This window comes from Perca flavescens, chromosome 18, assembly GCF_004354835.1.
Source record: "Perca flavescens isolate YP-PL-M2 chromosome 18, PFLA_1.0, whole genome shotgun sequence".
Classification (NCBI taxonomy): Eukaryota; Metazoa; Chordata; class Actinopteri; order Perciformes; family Percidae; genus Perca; species Perca flavescens.
The window spans coordinates 4,233,111-4,257,113 of NC_041348.1; the positions used below are offsets into that span (position 1 = coordinate 4,233,111).

Genomic DNA, 24,003 nt, shown 5'->3' on the forward strand with positions numbered 1-24,003 from the left:
ACAGACATCAGCAGACCAGTTGACTTCTTCCTGCCGAACATTCACCATCAGCAGACACGTAAGTCTTCAAGAACTTTATTTACTTTATGTGGAACATACATTTTACTATTTCAAAGTTATTATATTCATTATAAATAGGTGCAGCATGCACATTTAAAATACAATTTTAGATGTCATAATAGTGATCCATATTTGATATTTTAATTTGTCATAATCATATTGGAGCTCATCTCAAAAGGCACAGTCATGCTGCTAACTTTTCATATTGTGTTTATTCACTATTGTGTTTTCACACCACATTCACAAGGTGACAATCGTAGAAATATATACATTATACATACAAACAAATGATGTGTCGTTCTTTTTGCAGCTACCCACAATGGCCTACATCTCAGAACTTAATGTGTCCCTCAATGTATCTGAGGAGCAATTTCTCCAATCACAAGGCTTCAAGAAAATCAGTGTTGATCTAAACAAAGGAGCAGGAGGAAATGACATCTTTCTTTGGTACAAAAAAGGATCAGTACCAATCACCAGGGTTCAATTTACATTCAACGATAACATGAGTGTTGGATTGAGCAATGCAGGGTACACAAAGGTCCATAAAGATCTCAATGCAAACGCAGGAGGTGATTACATCTACCTTTGGTACTTCAGAGGGTCCGGGGAGTTCCACACTCCCATAGTGGACATTGATGTCACTATAGATCCAGGAAGTGAAGCCCTGAAGTTCAGCACAGGCTGGGAGAAATCAGCCTGTGATCTGAACCGCAAAGCTGGAGGGAACTGGATCCACACCTGGGTGAAGAGAGAGAAACAAACCTACATCTGTGATGTCTCTGCTACTGCTTCCTACGGATCAGACACCGACTTCTATAAGGCAGGTTACATCCGTGTGGATGAAGATACTAACAGAGAGGCAGGAGGTCCCGATGTCTTCATCTGGTATCGTCAGACCACCGACCCCAGACGTGCGCTCACGGATCTGAATAGCTCCACCAATGATGAAGAATATCAGTCCCTTCAGCATCAAGGTTACACTCCAGTAAATGTTAACCTCAACGAGGGGACCGGAGGCCACCCGGTGTACATGTGGTACAAGAAAGATGACGGCGCCAGTCCCATTAAGGCCATGTCCCTGGTTCTTATCCATAATACTGTACTAGCTTATGAGAGGGCTGGTGTCTCCGTTATCCAAAGAAATCTTAACATAGGTACTAAAGGCAGCCCTGAGTTCCTGTGTTTCTATCGGTGAAAGGCTGAGAAAGCCTTCTTGATGGAAGCAGAGCTGAGAATTCCCAACACTCACTGAAGTAGAAAGCAGAGTCCAACATTATTCTTAAATCATTTTGCTGATAGTCTCTTTAATTTTATTTTCTCTTTTTTCTTCAATACAGAAAACCATGTGATTAATTGTATTCTGGTAATATGGATTATAAAAATATATATCAAATGGTATATAGGTTCTACTGATAAACTTGATGTCAAATCAATCAAATGATTTCACATGGCTGTTTTTAACCAACGATGTTAAGGATTAAATATTAAAACTCTGTATCACTTTAATCTGAACATTTCCCGATTTTCAATAAAGACAACTCTGCATGTAAGGTGTGTTTGCTTCAGACTCTTCACTGTAGAAATGAAACAGTTATCCACTGTACCGTTGGAGAGAAACAGTGAACAGGTAAAAGAGCAAAGATATCAATATGTCAGGGTAAGATGTCTAAGGTTACATACACTGCTATAAACAATGTGAAAAACAATACCTTTATTACAGAAAAACTGCATACTTTCTGTTTTTCAAAAGTCATCACCACATTACTGTAATTTGTATTTAGAGATGATACGATACAGGTGCATGGCAAGAGAGGACATCCAATGTGATGTTGATGAAAACCTGTGGCCTGATGCTGGAGAGAGGCTGGATTAGTCCCACTAGTCTTTGTAGTTTAAAACTTTGGTCATACAGGCCACTGTAAAAACATGTGTTCATTAATATACGTCTACTCACATTTCAATAACCACAAAAAGAAAAAGACAGAAACAACACATCTAGTGAACTGAATTCTAAACTCTGCCTTCAAACAGGATGTATAACATCCAAGCAGCCTTAAAATCCTCTGAAAACCGTCCAATAATCAGAGTCCTTCAGTCCTTCACTTCAAAAGCTTTCTTATTTTCTCATACAGGCCCCTGTAAAAAACTGTTCAAGTACAATAATATACATCTACTCACATTTCAATAAACACAAAAAGAAAAAGGCTTCAGGATTTAGTTTTACTGTAATCTTCATCTTTGTAGGTTGTGACTGTATGTATTTCATGCTTTTGTGTTTTACTATGACTTACTGTGATTTATTGTGCTTTTTATGATTATCATTGTTTAATAATGTTTTTTTTTTATTTGGCCTGTGAAGCACTTTGTGATAAGTGCTATATAAATAAACTTCACAATTTTGTGCGTGCGTGCGTGTGTTGTGTGTGTGCGTGTTGGGAAGGATACTTTCAAAACGTATTTCGTTACAGAATACAGAATACATGCCCACAAATGTAATTTGTAACGTATTCCGTTACGTTACTCAATCTGAGTAACGTATTCTGAATACTTGGATTACTTCAAGATTACTTCCACATTGAATTGCGTTTTATAAGTGTAGGAATGCGGCTATCACATTTTACTAAACAGGCCTATAATGGTGTGTTCGTTTTCTTCATACTAGCTGAATGTGTACCTGAACAAGCAGATAGATTATTGTATTGGTAGTCCCGAACTGCATTGCCTACTACAAAAATCAAACTGCAGTCTAAGCTACCACAAGCTAATTTTAGCTAACGTTAGTTAGCATGTCAAACGGGGCTATAGTCTTTAAACGGCTCTGGAGCTAGTAAATCAGCACCTAGCAGAATGTAAAGTCCCACGTCAATGTTAAAATAGCAAGGTGACCAGTAAAACTACAGCAGACGACTACCCTTGGCTAATTAAAAAAATAACTTACTTTAAGATGCTTCTTCAGGTTGGAGGTGGAGTAATTTGGAGCTGAAAGGAGGTTGGTTGCTGGCAAGCAGAGGCTGCACGGCACAGTTAGCTGTATTTCATTCTCCCTGTTCGTTCTTTAATGTGAAATGCTGTTTGAATTTCCAAGATAGAAACTTATTGCTGCCCTGGCTCTGTCGTGCCAGTTCCGACTCCATTGTGACTGATCACGCAAATAGCTATTTTTTTCTATTTCATATCGGGGCTTCTGGAAAATGCATTAAGTTGCCTTAATTTATTCAGAGTGACTAAACTCGTGAAACGGAGAAGTATTGTCATGTAATCCATTGATTTTAACAATGTAACTGTATCTTAAATACCAACTATTTAAATTGTAACTGTAACGGAATACAGTTACTCATAATTTGTATTCTGAATACGTAACGCCGTTACATGTATTCCGTTACTCCCCAACACTGTGTATATGTTTGTGTGTATGTGACTCCTCACAAGTAGTGATTGCACAATAAGCCCTAGCACATCTCTTTATAAAGGCAGCTGAAGTCAGGGGCGCTGCCAGGAAGTCAATCAAATCAAATTGGGCCCCCTCTGCGCAGCTGTTGTCAACACGTCTCTAGGACCTAATTGTCCCATCAAAAGCTTTACATAACTCTAATTAAAAGCTTGCAGCTGTCTTGCTTCTTGTAGTTCAATACTAGTACTATTAATATTTACTGCTGATGATTTGTACATGCATGCAAGTCTAGTATGGAGTTCACTATTTGATGCAAGATTAAAAGCAACCATAAATTTTTTTGCTGAAGGCCATCTTTTACAGTCTCAATGTATTTTTATTGTAAAATTTGACAAAATGGAAAATTCTCTTAACAAAATTATTATTATTATTATTACAAGTACAAAAGTACTAACATCAATATGTAGTGAAGAACACATTATACAGAATAGCCCATTTCAGAATAAAGTATATAATATTTAATGATAATTTGTGAATCAATATGTAATATGTACATTGCTTTAATGTTGCAGTTTACTACTTTACACTGTAAACTGCCGAGCTTGTGCATTTCACCAAGGGATTCATAAAGTCTTATCTTTATCCATAATAATACATCATCATTTATTTGCTGATTATATTTCGTATCATTACTCTGAATCTGCAAAATAACTAGGTATGAAATAATTGTAGTAAAAAAGTTTAATTTAGTTTTTACAACAGGCCACATCACAATTTCCCAAATAAATAACTCAATCGAGTCACCTTAAAATAGATTGTAGTGTCTCTACCAGAACTAAGAATGTGGAAAAAGTAATGGTAGTCAACTACAAAGATTTGTGCCGCTATAGAACATCAGTGTGCTGAGTTGTGTCTATGACGATAGTATAGGTGGGATAGTGAGCTAGTACTAACAAAAGGATGAATGTACATATCAGAATAACTAGCTAACCTGTTTTGTAGGCCTGTGGGTCCTGTGGGTTGGTTGGGTCAGCAGATGAGATGCCTCCAGCCATAGGTCGCCCACTGTTCTGACTGAGGACCATCTCTTCAGTCTCTGTGAGTGCTGGTGACCCCCTCCTGTTTTTCAGGCTTCAGCCTTTTTACTTTTGGCTTTAATGGAGGTCGAATTTGTCCATAAAGCATGAAATTGGAGACTTGCATGTTTCAAAAACTATTAAATAAGGGCTGTTTTGGGATGGCAGAATAAGTTACCAAAGTATGCTTAGAAAATTCCAATACTATGGGGAAGGCTAAACATCACAATTGCTTGAAATAAAATTATACCGGTTTAATCTATATTTTTATATTTCATCTTCAGTTGTTGCCAAATACGTTTTGTGTCTGTCGGGCTTGACCTGAATAAATATAAAGACATGCGCACACACACAAATGTTGAATAATTGGAATAGTCAAGATAGACTATCTTTTTTAAATTATTTCTCACGCATTGACTCAACGTGCTAACGAACAGCTACAGTACCTACAGATCTGCCTTTACCCGCCAGTAAAACTCCACTGTATGACTCGCATCAGATGGCTGAAAATCTGCGAACTCCGAATACCAAGATGGCGACAGCCAAAATGCTAACTCAAAACGGTAGTCCACAAACCAACGGTTGAGGTCAGTGATGCTACTTCCATTATTTGTTCAGTCTACACTGACATCAGTGGAGAGGGATAGTGGTCAGAGAACGGAAGCACAAGTTCAGAGCAACTTAAAGCAGTTTAATAAAAAAACTATTAAGTGTATCTGAAACTGTCGACACAATTTCGACCCGGCAGCACAGAAGATCTATACAAGTTGAGCAGCACTGACATCCTGTAACTGGAAGATGGCGTGCCCTACACAGTGATGAAGTGTTACTGGTAGCCTCTGACTGAAAACTTGATGCTGTGGTTATGGAGGCGGTCGATGAGACTAGTTTTATAGAAGGCAGCTCCTGGAGTGTACACCCCTCCCCTGTCAAAAACAGGAGAGAGACAGGAAGAGAGAGAGAGATTTATTTTAAAGAGGTGGTAGGCAGATATAGATAAGAAGATAAGTTATGACAGAGAGGGACAAAGTAAAGGAAGCAAAAGGAATAGAAAAAAAAACTGACCTCCTGGGGAGAGAGTGCACTTCATTCAGCAAGGTTACGGCTGCTTGTACCATAGCAGAAACTGTAGCGACATAACCAGGCTCTGTAAACCACAAGAAAAACACAAACATGGTGATAAGAAGTTGCAGAAATATCTCTGAATGTTCCAAAGCATTGTTCATAGCACAAAATGCATTGTCAGTTCCAGCTACTACAGTATTTACGGTATGTGATTGCTTAAAGGAGAAGTCTGGTGAGCTTCTACACTTTTCTTACTGCCAACAAATGCCATGAAAAGACCAAAACCAAAGCCCGGTTTGATTGTTAGAAGTTGGGGATGGTACCAATAGAACCTCTCCATCCAGTCCTAGCACGCTGATCCGATACTAAAGGTGGAACTAGAAAGACTGCAGTCCAACATTGCTGTAGACGTTCCTCTGCATTGTTGGTTAAGAGGAAATACAGCGAGAGATGGATGGAGCAGAGAGAAATATAATAAGATTTTTCAGCACGTTTCTCAGCTCATGGCTGTCCACATCTCTTACTGTACCATCCGTTAAGAACCCTGTCTACATTTAAAGCGTCTAAACACACACACAAGTGATTTCAGATATTTTGGCTGATTAGACTCTGGAAGAAAACAGAAATCTAATATATTTTCTTATATTAGGGTGTTATTGTATAACTCATAGTAGCTCATACTTTAGTTTAGTTTATTATAAGGATCCTCATTTGCTGACACCTAGACCACCAGCTAGTCTTCCTGGGGTCCACCTGCAGGCGGTGTTTGACAGCTGTTTCTCCCCAATGTAGCTTTAAGATCATCTCAGGATACTAAAATGATACAAATCTATAAAGCTCCGACAGTATTAGTGTTACCTGCTATATGGTTGGACCAGACTTGGTGAACAAGGCAAAGGAGAAGAGTGATGGAAACTTTGGGAAAGACAAAAAAACAAACGGCACTTATACAAACATGTTATTGACTCCATTTATTCTCCATGACTTCTCTGTTATTTTCTTGATTTGCAGTGCTGACAGATGAAGCATTAAAACTGTATCCATCCAGGCTGATTTGAAACATTTCTACACATTTCAAGTAATATCCCAGTTGTTGCCACACTCTGCTGCTGCATTTAACATAAGTAGCATTGAGTAAGCCTTTTGGCTAATTCCAACACCTGACTGAGACATTTATCCACATTTAAATGCTTGGAATAATCATTTTAATTCTTAATTTACAAGCTAACGCTAGCTCGCTAGCTTGGTTACATTTTTCAAAACAAATCTAGTTGTGGTCTTGCAATGTGTGACCCTGCAGGATCCCCAGTCTTTACATATTATGACAATCTTTAACTTTAGATGAGAGATGATTGTCTTTAGATGTGAGATGGAGTCAGACTTTAGTCTTCTAGTGTATGGTAGGCATAAGACTCATTAATATGTGACATTAATGGACCATGGTAAAGACTGCAGCAGCATGTTTCTAGACAAAAAGATTCCGTGGTGACTCTGAGGTATTACATTTGGGGAATTTGTGTTACAGTTTTTTCTGAACGCTTAAACCCTAACCATGATTTTCACAACACAATTTCTAAAACTATTAATACTCAAAACTGCAAAACTAAAATCACAAACACGGCTTTGCACTCAGTTTGCAATTTTGTAACACACACTTTGCAAAACTGTAGGTACAATCCACTGCACAACACTCTTTTTGTGGAACTGTAAACACAACTCACTGCTTTACACTCATTTTCCAAATGATCAACACACTCCTAGCAAAACTATACACATGTATGGCTATTATTTACACTAGTGTGCCAACTGTCTGGCACACTGTCACATGTGAAAACTGTTTTAGATAATTAGTTCACTTTGCAATCAGCCTAAGCACTATAAATAAGCCACAGGTGAGCTGTCCGTGTGGAGTACAATGGAGGGAGCAGGAAGAGTGAGAAGAGTGAGAATTAGAGGAGGAAGAGGACGTGGAGGTGAAGAAGAAGGAGGAAGAGGAGGAGGAAGAAGTCATTTGTAATTATACGTGTGTGCACACTGAAGAAACCTCCATTTCACCACCTACACAGAGTGGCTTTTTTATGAACTTTTAGTGCAGCTTTTTATCCTCTCTTTAAAACATTTTTGATACTGTGTGGATCCAGGGGTGACCCAAAGAGGCCCCTCTCTTTTGGATAACCACGGCCTAACCTACTGCAAGGTCTCTGACCCTTTGAGTTTTAAGTTACTTTAACTAATCACTTTAACCTTTTATTCTTTCATCCACAGCTTACAACAACTTTACCTTCCATTATCTTTCTCTACTTTAACTTTCTTAATCCCTTTTTTCCTGGCGAAACATCGATTCTCTCAGTGGTCTAAACCTTTTGAGATCCCCACTGGGAGACCAATTGTAAGTGACTGCAGTGGGACTTACCACACAGCTGAGTTTCTTGATTTTTATATCAATCCTCTGTCAATTACACACCCCAGCTATATTAGAGATACTTGTGATTTTGTTGAGTTAAAAAAACTCACTTTTTATTAACTATGGATATTGAGAGCCTCTACACGAATATTGATATTAAGGAAGGTATACAAGCCATAAAAACATATTTGAGAAAAAACCCAGACAAGAAAACAACAGATATAGAATTATTACAATTATTGGAGATTAAGTTGACCACTGCATTAGTAATCTCTACATTACACCACAAAATACAAACGTGGTGGATTTAACAAACAACCTATTAATGATTTGGAGTGACTTTAGAAAAATAGAGTCATACTATAGGAGCATGGGAGCTCTAGAAGGTTAATTAGGTGATGTAAAAAGGAATTAAGAGTAATCAAATGAGTATTATTAGCTTATCAGCCCTAACCCTAACCTATCTACTTACTATTCTGGGCTACGACTGCCACTTTAATGCTGGTGCAAGTGGTTTTCACATTTTAAAAAAGAAAAACACTGTTGCAAAAGAAAACACCTTTTAAAGGACTTAACACAGGTATGAAATTCATGAATGAAGTTGAATCAGCAGAACTTTAGCCTGAGTTGAATGTTTACAGTTCTTATAGTAAATGATAACAGAGATAAGCAGATTATTATTTTTTCAATTTTATTGAATTAGTTGTTAGATGTTTCTATGAACCGGAGCACCCGGATGAAACTAAGAGCTTAAGTCCTGCCTCATATCCAGGTAACCTCCTGCTCCACTAGCCCCTGTCCCTCCATCACGAAGGGGCGGGGGCCTATGGACGAGGTGGAGACGTGGATATGAGGCAGGACCGGAGCTCTTTATGACATTACGTTTGAAGGAAAAAAACACATTTTCCTTCAAGATGACTACTATGTCTAAGCTAATGTTTTTTTTTATTTATATACTAAATATGGGAGAAACACTGAGAGCACCCGGAGAAAACCCTAACATAGTAGAGAGGCAACATTTTACGTACACATACCACCAACCCTGTTTCTGCGTCTGCAGAAATTGGAGATGGCTTTACATACTGATGAGAAGAACCCTGTTTTCTGTGATTTCATCAAGTGATCTTTGAAACAGCAGGCAATAGAGTCTTCCAGTGCCGGTTCCCCTAAAATCACGGAGACCAGCATTTCTTCTGCACAGCCCCACTTCTTACACACGTCTTGGAAAATGCCCTTGTCGAGGTTTTTGAATGTTTTTGTGGTGGTATCGAAATCGACACCCTCGACTTGGGCCCATGTTTTTTCCAGCAGGCGGTCAATGAAGTCCTCTGAGTTTTTAAGGTCGCAGTCCACTTTTGCTTTCTTGAATGTGCGTGTGAGCAGCTTCTGAATGATCACCTTGATGGACATTTTGTTTCTTGATGTCTTTGCTGTCGCATCCTCACACGCCTCTGCTGACTGTGTTGGTGTGATGTGTGTTGGTGCCAGTGGTTGATTTTCCAATCGGCCTAGAGCTTCTCGACTGTGGCCGCCGACCTTGGTGTTCAGCCACCACCTCAGCATTCCCAGGAAACTCCACATTTTGTTCTGTATGTCAGCATACATGTCAGGATGTGTCCTGGGAGATGCCTTCTCTCTAATTGCATCTGGGATGATATTTGGCGCCATCCCAGGTGAGATGTGTCTGGAGAGGAGATCACATAGTGCCTTTGTGAATACCAAGTCTTTACCACTGGAAATCTTCTTCAGGTCCCGGAATACAGTGACTTCGTTTCCACAGCGTGCTTTCCCACCATGCTGCGGCTGAAGCAGAGAGTCAATGTCGACTAGGAGTGACGACACCGACTGCGTGCTTCCAACTTTGGAGCCCTGGTGGAATTTGGCCTTCAGTTGCACCAGCATACGATGAATCCAGGTTTTGACAAAGCACTTTGCAAAAAAGGTTTTGATCATGTTTCCTATGTTTTCCATGCAGAGCTTGCGCTTCGGCTTTTGTTCTGCAGCATCTGTCATGTCCAAACTCGTGGCAATTGCCTGAGCAATGTCTTTTGCAACAGCTGAAATCTCCAGAGAGCTTTCAGATTTTAGTTGCTCATATTCTGCTTCTGGCACTTCGTCCAGAAGAGGTTCAGTGATTTTACTCATCTCCTCCCTAATTATATATTCGACCGCTTGAGCCGTTGTCATCTCAGAGCTGTCCTTTGGTGAGACCTCCGGGGTTTCTGGTTCCATAGCTGTGGTTGCAAACGGTGACAGAGAGCGGACGTCAGTGGCTGCTTTCTCTTCATCTTCCACAATTAGTTCTTCCTCGGTGGCGGTCGGACTTAGTCTCTGACTACGTGGTCGAGATGAGCAGAAGACTTTCATCCTGGCTGTGAACGACTTCAACATTTTGCAGGCATGACGAACCATAGCATTTAGTGTTTTCGAGGGAGTGACACGCAATGTGTGCGACTCTGCAGTGTGCTCACTAGTGGAAGACTTGTAAATATCTGCAACCTCTCTAGCAAGCAAGTTGGTCAGTGATATTGAGCTGACACAGGGGACTTGGCCGTCAACATTCAAAACCTCGCCAAAACTCTGAAAGAGTTTGTTGCCGATACTGGACAGAACAGTCTCCTCAGAAAAGACTACATTTTGGCTCCTAGCGTTTAACAAGGCTTGTGACAGTGTTCTTGTTATGTCCAAAAGTAGTTCTGCCAACCAAACTTTAGTGGCATGATCAGGGGTGCCTAAATTCATCAACCCCCACTGTTCCTTTGTCATCCTTTTAGAAAAGGTTTCGATCGCTGGGAGAATGACATTGATATTAATCTCCGGCATTTCTTCAGTCTCAGGGGTTCCTAGTCTAGGCATGACGACTATTAGTGTATAATTATTTTCACCTTCCATGGTCAATTTCGATGGTCGATTTCGATAGTAGATTATTTCAACGGTCGATTATTTTGATGGTCGTTTATTTCGATGGTCGTCTATTTCGATGGTGGATTGTTTTCAATGAGATCACAAACTGGTCCGTTAACACAAAGTACAAGCTCTGCTCACATCTTGTTTCCAAGGGAAATTCAGTAATAATGAACTGTGAGTCAAATCACCTGTATTTATTCTCTCTGCTCTCATCATAGGATCAAAGGATCAAAGACATAAAAGGAATCCTTGAGTCTGACTGACTGTTCCATAAGCCCCGCCCATCCAAAAATGACAACCTTAGCAACCGTTGCTAGGCACTGGCAGAACCCTTTGGCAGGTTTCAGTAATATATTTTTTTTAGATTATAAAATGTGAGAAAGTGGTTTAAAATGCCCATTCCCCTCTCTCAGAGTTCAAGTAACGTCTTGTTTTACTGGACCAACATTCCGAAGGAATATTCAGTTTACAATGCAGTTTTCTCTCCCTTGTATACACACAAAAAATGGAACTTTGCACACAATTCTAAAAAATGTTAACCTCATGTATGAACAACAAGATTCCAGACTGCTAAACAATAAGCACAATTTGATTGTTATTACTCAAATAGAAATTCTTAATTGCTTTTTTAGCAAAACTCTAAGCACAAATCACATCATTTAGCACACTTTATTCACCTGGAAAACACTGGCCTTCAAAATGGAGGATGGAGCAACGAACAAAAAGCCTGTTTTTGCAGTCAGCTGAATATTTTACTGTATTACATAAAACATATATATATATATATATATATATATATATATATATATATATATATATATATATATATACATATATATATATATTTTTTTTTTTACCTTTTATTATTTGTGCATTGATTTCATCATTACATCCCCAAGAAGTCTAAATCATAGATATAAAACGACAGTGTTTCTAATCAGAATTAGAATACTTTATTTAGTACATTTACTATTCAACTATTAGTATTCAAGCACAATAGTAAATGTACTTGGTTCCACCTTTGGAAATATCACACCCTATACAAAACAATTGTGTATCTGTCCTGAGAACACAAAGGAAAGGGTGTCCTAGTAGTTGAGCAAAAAGCCCTCAACAAAAAATCTGAGAGAGGCACCATAAGATGGATCAGAGAGAGCCCCTGGTCTTTGTGGAGTGGATGGACATGCGGGAGTTGTCAATGTGCTCCACAATCCATCCAGCGTTTTCTGGTGAGGCTGTCCAGAGGAGAGTGAAGGGTGGAGATGGACAGTGGGCAGTAAAAGACATTCCCTGCCCTACCCCCATCATTGTCTACAACAAGAACATGGGAGGGGTTGACCTGTCAGACCAGCTTCTCCAGTATTATTCCACCCATCGCAGAACTGCTCGCTGGTACCGTACCCTGTTTCTGCACTTTGTGGACATTGCTACAACAAATGCCTACATCCTACACTGTGAGATAAGCCACACACAACAGGTTCAGCACATGACACACAAGAACTTCCTGGTAGAACTGGTGTCCCAGCTGTGTGGAGTGGAAAAGACAGGAGTTGCCATCCAGAGGAGCACCGACCATGTTCCTGTTGCCATTGCCGTGGCGACAGATGTCAAAGAGAAAGCCACACAAGGCCGCAGGACCTGCCATCGTTGCCAGCAAGTGGAGAAGAAAAGGAACCTCACACCGTGGAAATGCAAGGCCTGTGATGTAGCCCTCAGTCTCATTGTTGACAGAAACTGTTTTGAGGAGTGGCACGGATAAAAAAAAAAAAAAAAAACACACCTGATATTTGGTGTAAATAGTTGTACGTATAGTTTGATTTTGTGTTCATTTTACCTTTTGTTTGGTATATTTGCACTATTTAGGAACCCCTCTTACTCAAGGAATGAAAGCCCGGCAATGTAGCTCTCTGTGTAATTGTACATTAAGTGTTTTGTAGAGTTTCTAAGCAAAAAAGAAAAGAAGAAATGCCTATTGCCACACCTGCTTTTTGCTGTATATAAATTGATTTTATCTCAATGTTACCTTTTTCTATGTTTTATTTGCACTATTTGGGAACCCTCATACTCTGAGAATGCAAGGCCTTTAATGTAGCTCTCTGTATAATTGTGTGCGTGTTTTAAAGAGTGGCAAAGCTAAAAAGAAAAAAATAGCCTATGGCTACACCCGCTTTTTTTTGTAAATCATATTTTTTTGTATATATCTTGATTATATCTGAATTTTTACCTTTTACATGTTGATATGTACAACTTGTGTTTACATTACATACTTTTAAAACTGCTTGGTTGAGCATGTTTGTGTTTTTTATATTAAAAAAGATACATATAGGTGATGTTGTGCTGAAAAGAAAGATATCAAACATTGGTATGGTAAACATTTGTTTATGTCGCAAAAAAAAAAAAAAAAAAAAAAAACTCAAAAACGGCCAAAATAGCCCAAGACTCCGAAGGGTTAAAATGTATTAAAGTCTACAGTTTGTATGCATAAAGGTCCCACCGGGGCTGGTAACGTTTTCACCTGTTAATGTAGTGGTGTTGGGTTATTAATACTAATGTAATGGTACCGTTAGCTTCATATCAAAGCTTGTTAGTGCAAATTAAACAATGTTTGTTAAGCATTTCATTTTGGTGTTCGTGGCGCTGTTTTAATATACTTTTATTTAATAAAACTGTCAATGAAATGCTGTAGTTCATTTATTAGTTAGGATTAGTAATTGACACTGCATGTCCTTGTATGTTTTTTGTTTTGAGACTAGGGCTGTCCCAAACGATTAGTTTTTAAACGATAAATCTAGCGATTATTTTTTTCGACTAGTCAACTTATCTAACGATTAATTTTTCGATACATTTTTCAATTAGCTATTATTTTCCCATTGCTCAATTATTAACAATTTACACAAAACAAATTTCAATAAGGATCAAATCTCTATCTATTAAAACTGTTTAACACTGTACTGTTCAAGTAAAATTAATTTGTAGTGCAATCTGAAGCCAGCTGTAGACTATCAATCCAACAACAAAATAAAGTCACTTTCAGGAGGAATACAAAAATAAAAACTTAAAGTAAACAGAGCAAGTGCAAAAACAGAAGCCTGTATTTGCTTTTTTTTTAACAGTAGTAGGTAAAATAATAAATAAGCTCTTGTTTGACATCAAAGCTCTTCTCCCTTTAATCTTAAGCCTGCTTCACACGGCACGATTTTAAAATTGTCGGCCGATGTTCCAATCCTGAGAGACCCCACACACGGTGATAAAAAAATCACGGGTCTAACAGTTTTGGTGGTACAGTGTGTGGTGCGCAGCACACGGCAAAATCAACACATCACACACGAACCGATTTGACTCCCGAGCATTCCCAGGTCAGACGGGAAATCTCGCAAAATCCCTCGAGATCAAACGTGACTTCAGAGTGAACAATCATGGCAGACGAAGAGGACGCAGTGGCGATAGTTTGTAGTTTGTTTTTAACCGAAAAAAAACTTTATCAAAAGAAAAGGCGATGGTCAAAGAAGACAACGCGAGCATGGACTATACTTGCAACATCATGATATGGAGGTGATTCGTTTTTTCTCATAGAAATGTCGTTACGTACAGAGGCGCGGGAAGTCATTTTCAGCAGGGGGTGCAGGGTGCTGGCGCGCGGGGTTCCTGTCTATCCACTGTCACTATCGAATAAAAAATAACAAAAAAAAATGATGAATGACTAGTCCAGCTGAGCAGGCATCAAGTATGCCTTTCCAGTTCAATAAACCAAGTACTGCCATCTGACTCACACATCACAGTGCTACAGTTAATTAAATCATACCAAAGCGTTGTATGGCTCAAGTCTATGGCAATATAATATTCACTAAAAATCACCCAAGCAGAAAGCACAATAGTAATTCTGAAACGTGATTGACTGAAGATACAACAATGTCATCACACAACACAGCTGAGTGCAGGTTGTAAAATAACAGTCACTTAGTCAGCTGCAACTTCACAAACTGCAAAAGCCAACATATAGGCTACTGCACTTGACCACTAAGTCTCACACAGGCCTATTCGCCTTATTTTCGAACGCGGAAGTGAATATGGGTCAAACTTCCGGTTTTTGTGCGGGACTTCCGTTTCATCGCTTCCCTGGGCAACACTAACACAAAACATTAGCTTAATTAAATTGGTTAACTATGTCGTGGGAACATTTCCAAAAATCGCTTAATAATCCAAATAGCAGGTCAGTGCCACACCCTCAAACTATTCATCAGTGGGAGGATGACATGAAGAAGTGGCCTCAGATCACGTACGAGGACATATTTAATTATTTTGTGTTGTCACTTGGTGCGGATGGGTCTACAATGCGCAATTATAAAAGTACAGAGGCGTATCAGTACCTTCCCAGTGGAAAAGTTGGGAAGGTGTTAATCAATAACAGCATCATCGATGACCTGGTATTTATGAAGGCTGATGTTCAACCAAGCCAAAGCAAGTCTGACGTTGACTCTGCATGGATCCTGACTACATCTACCGGCACTGTTGAGACGGCCGGGTGCTCCTGTGTCGCGGGACAGGGGAAGTCCTGCAGTCACGCAGCGGCGATCTTATGGAAGGTAGGTTAATGAATTGCCTGTTAAGTTGTCTGTTTTATATACAGTCTATGGTTCAGTGTTAAAATATACTAACATTAGCTGTTGCCTCGTTAGATTGTCAGTTTATTTTACACAGATAGCAGTACTAAATGTTTGGGATTGAACTAACGTTACAATTTGATATCAAAACGTCAACTGAACTGTTGCCTACCTCATAATGTTTAGGCTTGAAGTTTGACACAACATTGTACCAATCTGATGTGTACTCACCAAGCTCTTGATGCAAGTTTGTCACATTAAAATAAGCTAGATTTTAGATTAGATTAAGCTAGATTTACATTGAAGCTTCGAGTTTATTTCTATTTGATACCCAAACAATACAAATAAGTGCTAAAGAGTTGATGAAAACATTGGCTTCTAAAGCATTTTGTTAAATAAAATTTAGTATATGACTAACGTTTTTATTTTTTAATTAACAGATTGTGCACCTTTTCCAGATAAGTAAAAGTCTAAACTCTTGTTCATTGATGCTCCTTGGGTTAAGGTAAGGTCATTCAAGTTTGGGTAAATGTTATATTCTGTCAGCACACCACATTTTGGTGAACCACCTCTTCTGTGTAGGTACACAGACCTGTAGACCTGTGTAGGACAGGTCTACTTGTTGTCCCCAGAGTCAGAACTAAACAGGGGGAAGCAGCATTCAGTTTTTATGCTCCACATATCTGGAACAAACTCCCAGAAACCTGTAGGTCCGCTGCAACTCTCAGTTCTTTTAAATCTAAGCTAAAGACCTATCTTTTTGATGTTGCTTTTCTTTAAATAATCTATTTTATTAACTTTAATTTCTTATACTGCACTGTAACTTTTATTCTTATACTGCACTATCAATTTTATTCTTGTCTTTTAATGTTTTTAATTTGTTTATTATTGTTTTTTAATTGTTTTCTAACTGCTCTTTAATGTTTTATGTAAAGCACTTTGAATTGCCCTGTTGCTGAAATGTGCTATATAAATAAAGCTGCCTTGCCTTGCCTTGCCTAGGTAAGTAAGTTTCTATTTTCACCTATTCTAATTCATACCAGTCTAATTTCGAATGGCAATTTGTTTAAGTACATCATCAAGGTAAGTTGAAAAATATATTATATTTTCTATATAAGTATTGTGACACCAAGGACTGCAATACATTAAAAATATGCAACTGTTCTATTTAAACTTTGTTAAAGGTGCAGTTTGCAGTCTCCAAAGGTCTGACTGGATTGTCCTGCACAGATGAGCAGCGCCACTGGAACTCAGGGACACGGCGTAATTTAGTCCCCAAAAGGTTGAGCAATATATGTTTCAGGCACCACAAAGAAAGTTCTGAACAGCTTTCCTGTGTCTGCGTTGTGTGATGATACCTAACTGTTAATAATTGTTCCGCTGACCCTTTGTTAGGCAAGTTCCTTGGTGTTTTACTTTTTATAGCTAGTGCTCGTTTTCGTTTTACACGGGAAGGTGATGTTTTACCATTTTAATAGTAATTGTGATTATAATTAATATGTATAAAATTAAATGGCCAACAAATAATGCCATAAGTGAAATGTTTAAATTTAGTTGTTTTACCATTTTTCAGAGGTTCAGAAAGTAAAAGTCCTGCCATGTGTTTATTCCACCAATGAACTCAGCCAGCTGATTTCATTAACTAATTAGTGAAATCAGCTGGCTGAGTTCATTTTTAAAGTGAATAATTGTAATTACATTCAATGTAAACAAATGACATGAGTTAATAAATTCCATTAGTGAAATACTGTATCTTTTTGCCAGTTAATCTACATAAAATACACTTCTTTAGTTATTTACATGTGGTTAGGGCAACATCGACTCGATTGAAAAAACAGATTGAAAAACTCGATTGAAAAAACAGATTGAAAATTTTAATAATACACATTTTAGTTGGACACAAGTTAAATATCATGTTTTTTTTTATCTGTAAACATTCAAATAGTCTAAAAATAAGTTGATATTATACAATACTTGAAAAGGTGCCAAACAACTATTTTTTAAAACCTGAGATCCAAAACACATTCTTGTGCATTATAATTTCATTGGTTTACAGTTTACTGTAAAATAACTAATTAGCAGTGCAGAATAGAGATACCTGAAAAATAAAATGTTAAAGACAAATGATATGTGCAAATGATAGTACAATCAAGGCACTGCAGGCTGTCAAATAATTATTTACAAATATTAAGCTACAGTGGAAATCAGGATCTTTTTGACATGTAAACTTCTATGCTCAATCAGCATCCTCGTGGATGATTTCCCCCTGCATGTTTACAAGGGCTGCACAGATTCTGAGGATTTTGTCCATTTTGTGTGCCAAGTTGATGGGTACAGTCTGGGAGATTATTTTGAACACTTTGAGCCTCCTGATAACCCTTTCCACATGTATGCGCACATTTGCAATCCTCCTTGTGGCAGTTACATCCTCATCAGACAACTGCCCTCCTTTATGAGTGAACGCTGGTAGAACTAGGTTAACCTTTCTCTCAAACAGCAGATCTCTGATGGTAAAGCCTCTGTCTGCCATCACTTCATCGCCGGGACGAAGATACTCCAGGAAGCCAGACTCCTGAGTGATGAACTTGTCACTACACCTGCCTCCATAAGCAGGAGAAATGAACATAACAAGCCCACACGGGGCAATAGCAACTAAATACTTTATAGTATTGCTGGAATAATAATGGCTGTATGACTCGCCTTTGGAGTCAAGGTTGTGTGGTTTCTGCAGGGTGGTCTCAGTGCAGTCAATAATGCAGGTGGTGTTGGGGAACTTCTCCCTGAAGCACTGAGGCATTGTGCTCCGGATTGTCTCCCGTGGGAGCCAAGGAACATAGATTCTCATGTGCTCCTCCATTGTGTCTATCCAGTAGGAGAGGATCCTGCTCACTAACCCCTGGGACACAGCAAAGCGTTCTGCAAGATCACCCTGGAGTAGATTCAACTTAAGTTTCATCATGGTCATCAATATTTGATCCATTACGTGCATCTTAAAGTTTGCTTTATAGAACTGTTCCAGGTATTTAACATGATCAAAAAAGGCACTGAGAGAAAGGCCTGTGTACAACACACAGCTAGTGTCATTCTTCAGGATGGCAAGGGCAAGGGGTTCTTCTCCACCACATTGTGTTTCTCTGTCACATACATGATTCTTCTTTTGTCCTAATATGTAGGTGTGATCCATCAGTGCCTGAACCTCCCACTGAGTGTCAGCATCTTTATGCGTAGGTGACTCTGACTGTGGAACGGCCTGGTCAGCTTCCTCAACACAGTGGCTGTCATCTGCCAAACACAAGACCACATAAGCCCACAACCAGTTTAGCAAATAACATAAAGCATACCTAGACAACTTACAACTATGTTAACACCAAGCTAATAGAGCAACACCTGTATTAGTGCTCATTCAAATAATCATATTGCATTACATTGCTTCCAATTTTTACAAATGCCCAGGGCTAGTAGGGATGAAAAAAATACAGATATATCAATAAATATACAGAGAGAACAAACTTAAAAGACAGTTGGCTTTATGTGAGAGCATACAGGTGAAACTCGAAACATAAGAATATGGTGCAAAAGTTCATTTATTACAGTAATTAAACTTAAAGGTGAAACTAATATATAATGCATGTAATGAGTCTATATAATATATTAGTTTCACCTTTTAAGTTTAATTACTGAAATAAATGAACTTTTGCACCATATTCTACAATTAAACATCCGTTAACTTACCTGTGTCTGCTAACCTCCTGACACGTCTCCTTGGAGTTTTTATTGGGACTTTGTAGCCCAGCCACTTTTCTGGTATCGGGTGGTCTTCTGTAGGTCTTGTGTTCACGAAATGAAAAGAACAAACATACGGTCGCTTTGGTGGTTTCTTCGAATTTAAAGCTTTTAACCAGAGGCGAAGGGATTCCTCATTCTTCGGCGGCGGGTAAAGGTCGAAGGGCGCATCGCATCCACATTCAGCTCTCGTACGCGTTCAGTGATTAAAACACTCCTGCTCCAAGTACATTTTTCTTTTGTACCAGTTATTATGACACCCTCTAACTGCACAAACAATCCCGGTCTTCCTCGAAGCCATAACGATTTGTTAACTTAGTTGTTACGAAGGATCAACCGCTACGGTGAAAAGTGAGTTTAGCTAGCCAGTGAGCGGAAGTGCTTGACCGGAAGTCTCGCACAAAAATCCGTCAACTGGCTGCGTTCGTATTTCCGTTAAAAATAAGGTGAATATAGCAGCATCACAAAATTATGATGCAATACGTCTGATATGCATGGCATTTCAATAAACTAAACAAAATATGTGCATTATCTGGTCACACGGTCACAACAGATTATATTAGCCTAGTCAGTATTTAGCCTAGTAGTATTTACAGATATAGCGCATAATAAGAGCATAATAGCTCTTACCTTTAGAAGTTCTAATTTCTTGTCTTTTTCTTTGCAAAGTCGCAGATCAAATCCTCCAGTCCAGCTCCCTCAGCAGCTCGCTAAACCCTACTACACATGTGTTGCTGTGTGTTGGGAGCACTTTACAGGCAACGCAACAAATGTCTCCGGTGGACAGTGAATATAGAATCCACTCCCGTGGTACAGTTTCGCCGTTGTGAAGGTGTCGGGTCAGTGCCTCGTTAGTGAGAGAGCGGGTCTTTCTGCCGCAAGCCTCGTCCCCCCTCCGAGATGCTGGACATTTAGCCGCTGATTCTGAAAGGCTAATATCCCTCTGGGTATAACTTCCTCCCGGACGGTCTCTGTAATCGGTCCCCGTAGTGCAGGGTCTTCAGAGATGATGGTACCTGAGGGTCCATTACCTTGTTCTGTAATGCTGATGACCGCCGGCCTCATCTCTGTCTTTTTCCACAACAACTTCGCTAAAGTTAACGTTAGCCACCGTTAGCTGTGGCTGAGTGTAGCTGATAGAAGGCAGCGATTCTTCCAAGCTAACGTTGGCTAGCTACTCGACATTCTCCTCTTTGTCATTCCCAGCTCTTTTAAAAAAACTTTTTTATTCGCGGGACATTTTTTATAGCAGCCGCTTCTTTCTCTCTCTTTTCCACGCTTTCACTCGCTGATGCAACCCAATCTGACCGGGGATCAGTTACTAATTAATTCCACTCTTTCAATCTCAACTCGTTCTTAGAAAGCTGATCTTGGATCAGTGCGATGTAAACAACCTGCTCTATGCCCACCCACCTTTATCTTTAGCCAATCTACACAGTGCATGCGGCCTTCTCCAAATCATTACATTAAACAACTTTTATTTTATTCTGATTGGATAATTATCACCATAATGATTAATGCCCATTGGGTAATACGGGTTTGATCACAGTTTGCCAACAACGGGTGCTGCCACCAACAGGGGGTGCTGCAGCACCCCCAGCACCCCTACTTCCCGCGCCTATGGTTACGTATTACACAGATTAATTACCGTTGAAATAAACGTTCATATATTCGTTTCCATGTACTGTGGTGGACTGCAGTTGTGGATGTAGTTATGCCCATCGACTTTATTTATTTTACACAGGCTGCATGCTCGTTTGTCCCCGGGGGACACCACACACGAGGAGAAATCGGGCCAAAAAAATCCAACATGTTGGATATCCCCGATTTGAGATAGGAGCGGTCCCGAAGTCCTTCCGAGCAGACGAGAGCAGTCTTAACACACCACACACGGCAGGAATATCTGATCAGATTATTTTACCATAATCGGAGCATCTTTAGGATTGTCGGGAGGGGTGAATCGGGGCTAAAATCGGCCTAATTATCCTGCCGTCTGAACCAGGCTTTACAGTAAAAAAGTGCAGTTTTAGCAACATATGAAATCAGATGTATCAAATAAATACAACAATAAAACAAATGCACACTTCAAGTCACTTTCAGGAGGAATACACAAATAAACTTAATGCAATTTTCCTCTCTCCTTTCTATGGGAATAATGAGCCTGTTTAACGTTATAAAGGACTCGTAAGATATCTGAAACAATCTGGCCTGGTTGCGCAATTATCGAAGACAGTGCTGCAGATGGAGGAGACATAGCACAGTTTACCTCACACTCAAGTCAGTGCAGGACATACTGTATACGCGGGAGCTACGGGAGAAGCTGGAGAGACATTGGTGAGCAGAACTTACGGTGTTTTGCTGCTGTTATCCTGACTCAGGGATCATTTTACAAAGTCTACAGACTACCACGTTGTTGTTGTTGTTGGCATTAAGAGTAAAATATTTCCACACTTTAGAAGACCGTGTGCGAGCCTTTTTCTCAACGTGTTGTTGAACTTCTTTTGAACTTCTGTCGGTACACGATCCGTTCTGCCTGCACGATCCGTTCTGCACATGCGCAAAACGTTCGCGCATGCGTTGTTGTACGAGGATTTACGACACTGCACAATCTGTTCCACGCTTCCGGTCGACAGCCAAGCTAACGTAGATTTAATCATAACTGGTAATTGGTAGTTGAATAAGTTGTTTAACATGCCATTTTTAAATATTCATCATACTTTTCTGCTATAATGAGTTTACAATAAACCTGCACTAATAAACAGCAGCTACTGCCTTTCAATTAACCTCTTAACCTCTCTTAACCTTTTTTTTTCAAATGTTCTACATCGTGAGATATGTGTATGTGTAGCAGGCTCGCAGCATGGGGGAAGAAACTGTATGTAACTGGCTATACACGGGTTTCCTGTTTACCAACATTACTGGGTGCATGAGCATACCGGAGGCAGAAAGCCAGATTGGTAAACTGGTCCGCTACTGCAACAACCTTAAGTATTGAAGCTTTCCTTATTGAGTATACAAGTAAAACGTGATTTTAGTTGGATCTGTTTGTCTGTCTTTCATTTTGCAGTGTTACTGTGATATATCATTTTAGGCTAATGTAATAGCCAATGTTAGCAGCAGGGTTACCCTTGAGTGTACCCCTATGGTTGGTTTATGCCTTAAAATAATGGCCAGGATTTCCAGGAAAAGGTACGATATGTGTGTTGTGACGGAAGTTTCATGCTACGTTTACACGTGGCCGGCTATTTTCATAAACGGACATTTCACCGTTTTCAAAAATAACATCGTGCACAGGTGTCAGTTTTCAGAAAAGTGTACGTTTACACGAACCCGTGTATATATGCCGTCAATGCAGTCAAGAGCACGCCAAACCTGTAGGTGGCAGTGTAACGAGAAGCTCAAGCCCACGTTAGCCAATCAGAATCCTGAAAATAGCAACAACCGCAACCAATCACTTCCTCTTTCTCTCTCTCGGCTGCCTAAACCTCCGTTTGTCTCAGTTTACATGCAAACGAAGATTTCAAAAATCTCCATTCTGGACGGAGTTTTTAGAAAGACTCGGTTTCAGAGGCAAATTCTCCGTTTGCGTGTAAACGAAGGGTACAAACGAAGGGAAATGTCTTCTTTGTAAAAATAACCATGTACCGTATTTTTCGGACTATAAGTCGCTCCGGAGTATAAGTCGCGTCAGTCAAAAAATGCCTCATGAAGAGGAAAAAAACATATATAAGTCGCACCGGACTATAAGTCGCATTTATTTAGAATATAAATACAAGAGTTATTCAACTACACAATAGCACACAGAACAATACGCTGAATACGGTAGGTGTCCAGTATGTTAACGTAACACATTTACAGTTATTGAACTATACAATAGCACACAGAACAACTAGCTACCAGGGCGTGGAGCATGGATGGATTAAAAGGCGTGGAGACATAACTGCACCGTGAACGAGCCCCTCCCAACTCGTTCCTCCAGCTCTGGCCGTCTTGCTTTCAGTCCACGATTAGCCGATTAGCTTTCTTTGTTTTCTTCATTGCAGTAAGAGTCACCTTTTCGCCAGTCTCCCTCATAAGTTTCTCCCTCATTTCAAACTCTCTTTCTACTGCTCGATTACTGTTTTCGGCTGCATATTTTACTACCTGCAGTTTTTTAATCTCTTTTCTTTCTCAGTTGTCTTTAGGAGGAGCGTTCTAGTTGTCACAAGCCTAGAGCGCCCTCTCGCGGCTGTAGACGGTAATGTTTTAAGTATGAATTAATATGTAGAAACATGTTAAATTATATATATTTTGATATATAAGTCGCACCTGACTATAAGTCGCAGGACCAGCCAAAGTAGGAAAAAAAGTGCGATTTATAGTCCGGTACGTGTAAACAGGGTCTCAGCTGCAACTGGAGTGTTTGTCAAAAAAGTACAATAAGAAACAAATAGAGACTTGTTGTGAATGAAACCAAAGTCTGGTCTTTGAGTATTTATTATACTTGCAAGCATAGGAAAACAATTTCACAGGTACCAAAGCACAGTGGGAAAGTTTCTTCAAGTTAGCCAAAGTTCAGTCACTTTCTTATATACTTAGAAGACAGTCAAAGCCACTCCTCTTATATATCTTTAGCAGGAGCAAACGGTTAACAAAAACACCATAAGCAGTTTAAAATCTTTACAACCTTCCCTTTTGTCCCTGTTCTAAAACGAGTCATAACACCTGTTAATCTCA

General features: G+C 39.4%; 2 protein-coding genes across 2 annotated transcripts; one reads left to right on the forward strand and one right to left on the reverse strand.

The window, feature by feature from the left end:
• LOC114573653 (uncharacterized) lies at positions 1 to 1,370 on the forward strand. The gene is made up of 2 exons (XM_028605935.1): positions 1 to 58; positions 371 to 1,370. The coding sequence occupies exon 2, from the start codon at positions 380 to 382 to the stop codon at positions 1,253 to 1,255; it is 876 nt and encodes a 291-aa protein (XP_028461736.1). The 5' UTR covers positions 1 to 58; positions 371 to 379; the 3' UTR covers positions 1,256 to 1,370.
• Positions 1,371 to 17,408: 16,038 nt separating this feature from the next.
• On the reverse strand, positions 17,409 to 18,800 carry LOC114573734 (uncharacterized). The gene has a single exon (XM_028606055.1). It carries the CDS (start codon positions 18,686 to 18,688, stop codon positions 17,741 to 17,743), a length of 948 nt encoding a protein of 315 aa, XP_028461856.1. The 5' UTR covers positions 18,689 to 18,800; the 3' UTR covers positions 17,409 to 17,740.
• Between the last annotated feature and the right edge of the window lie 5,203 nt (positions 18,801 to 24,003).

Excerpts from the sequence above, each read along its gene's own strand:
- LOC114573653 (XM_028605935.1), top strand. The coding sequence starts at position 380 with ATGGCCTACATCTCAGAACTTAATGTGTCCCTCAATGTATCTGAGGAG.
- LOC114573734 (XM_028606055.1), bottom strand. The coding sequence starts at position 18,688 with ATGGATCACACCTACATATTAGGACAAAAGAAGAATCATGTATGTGAC.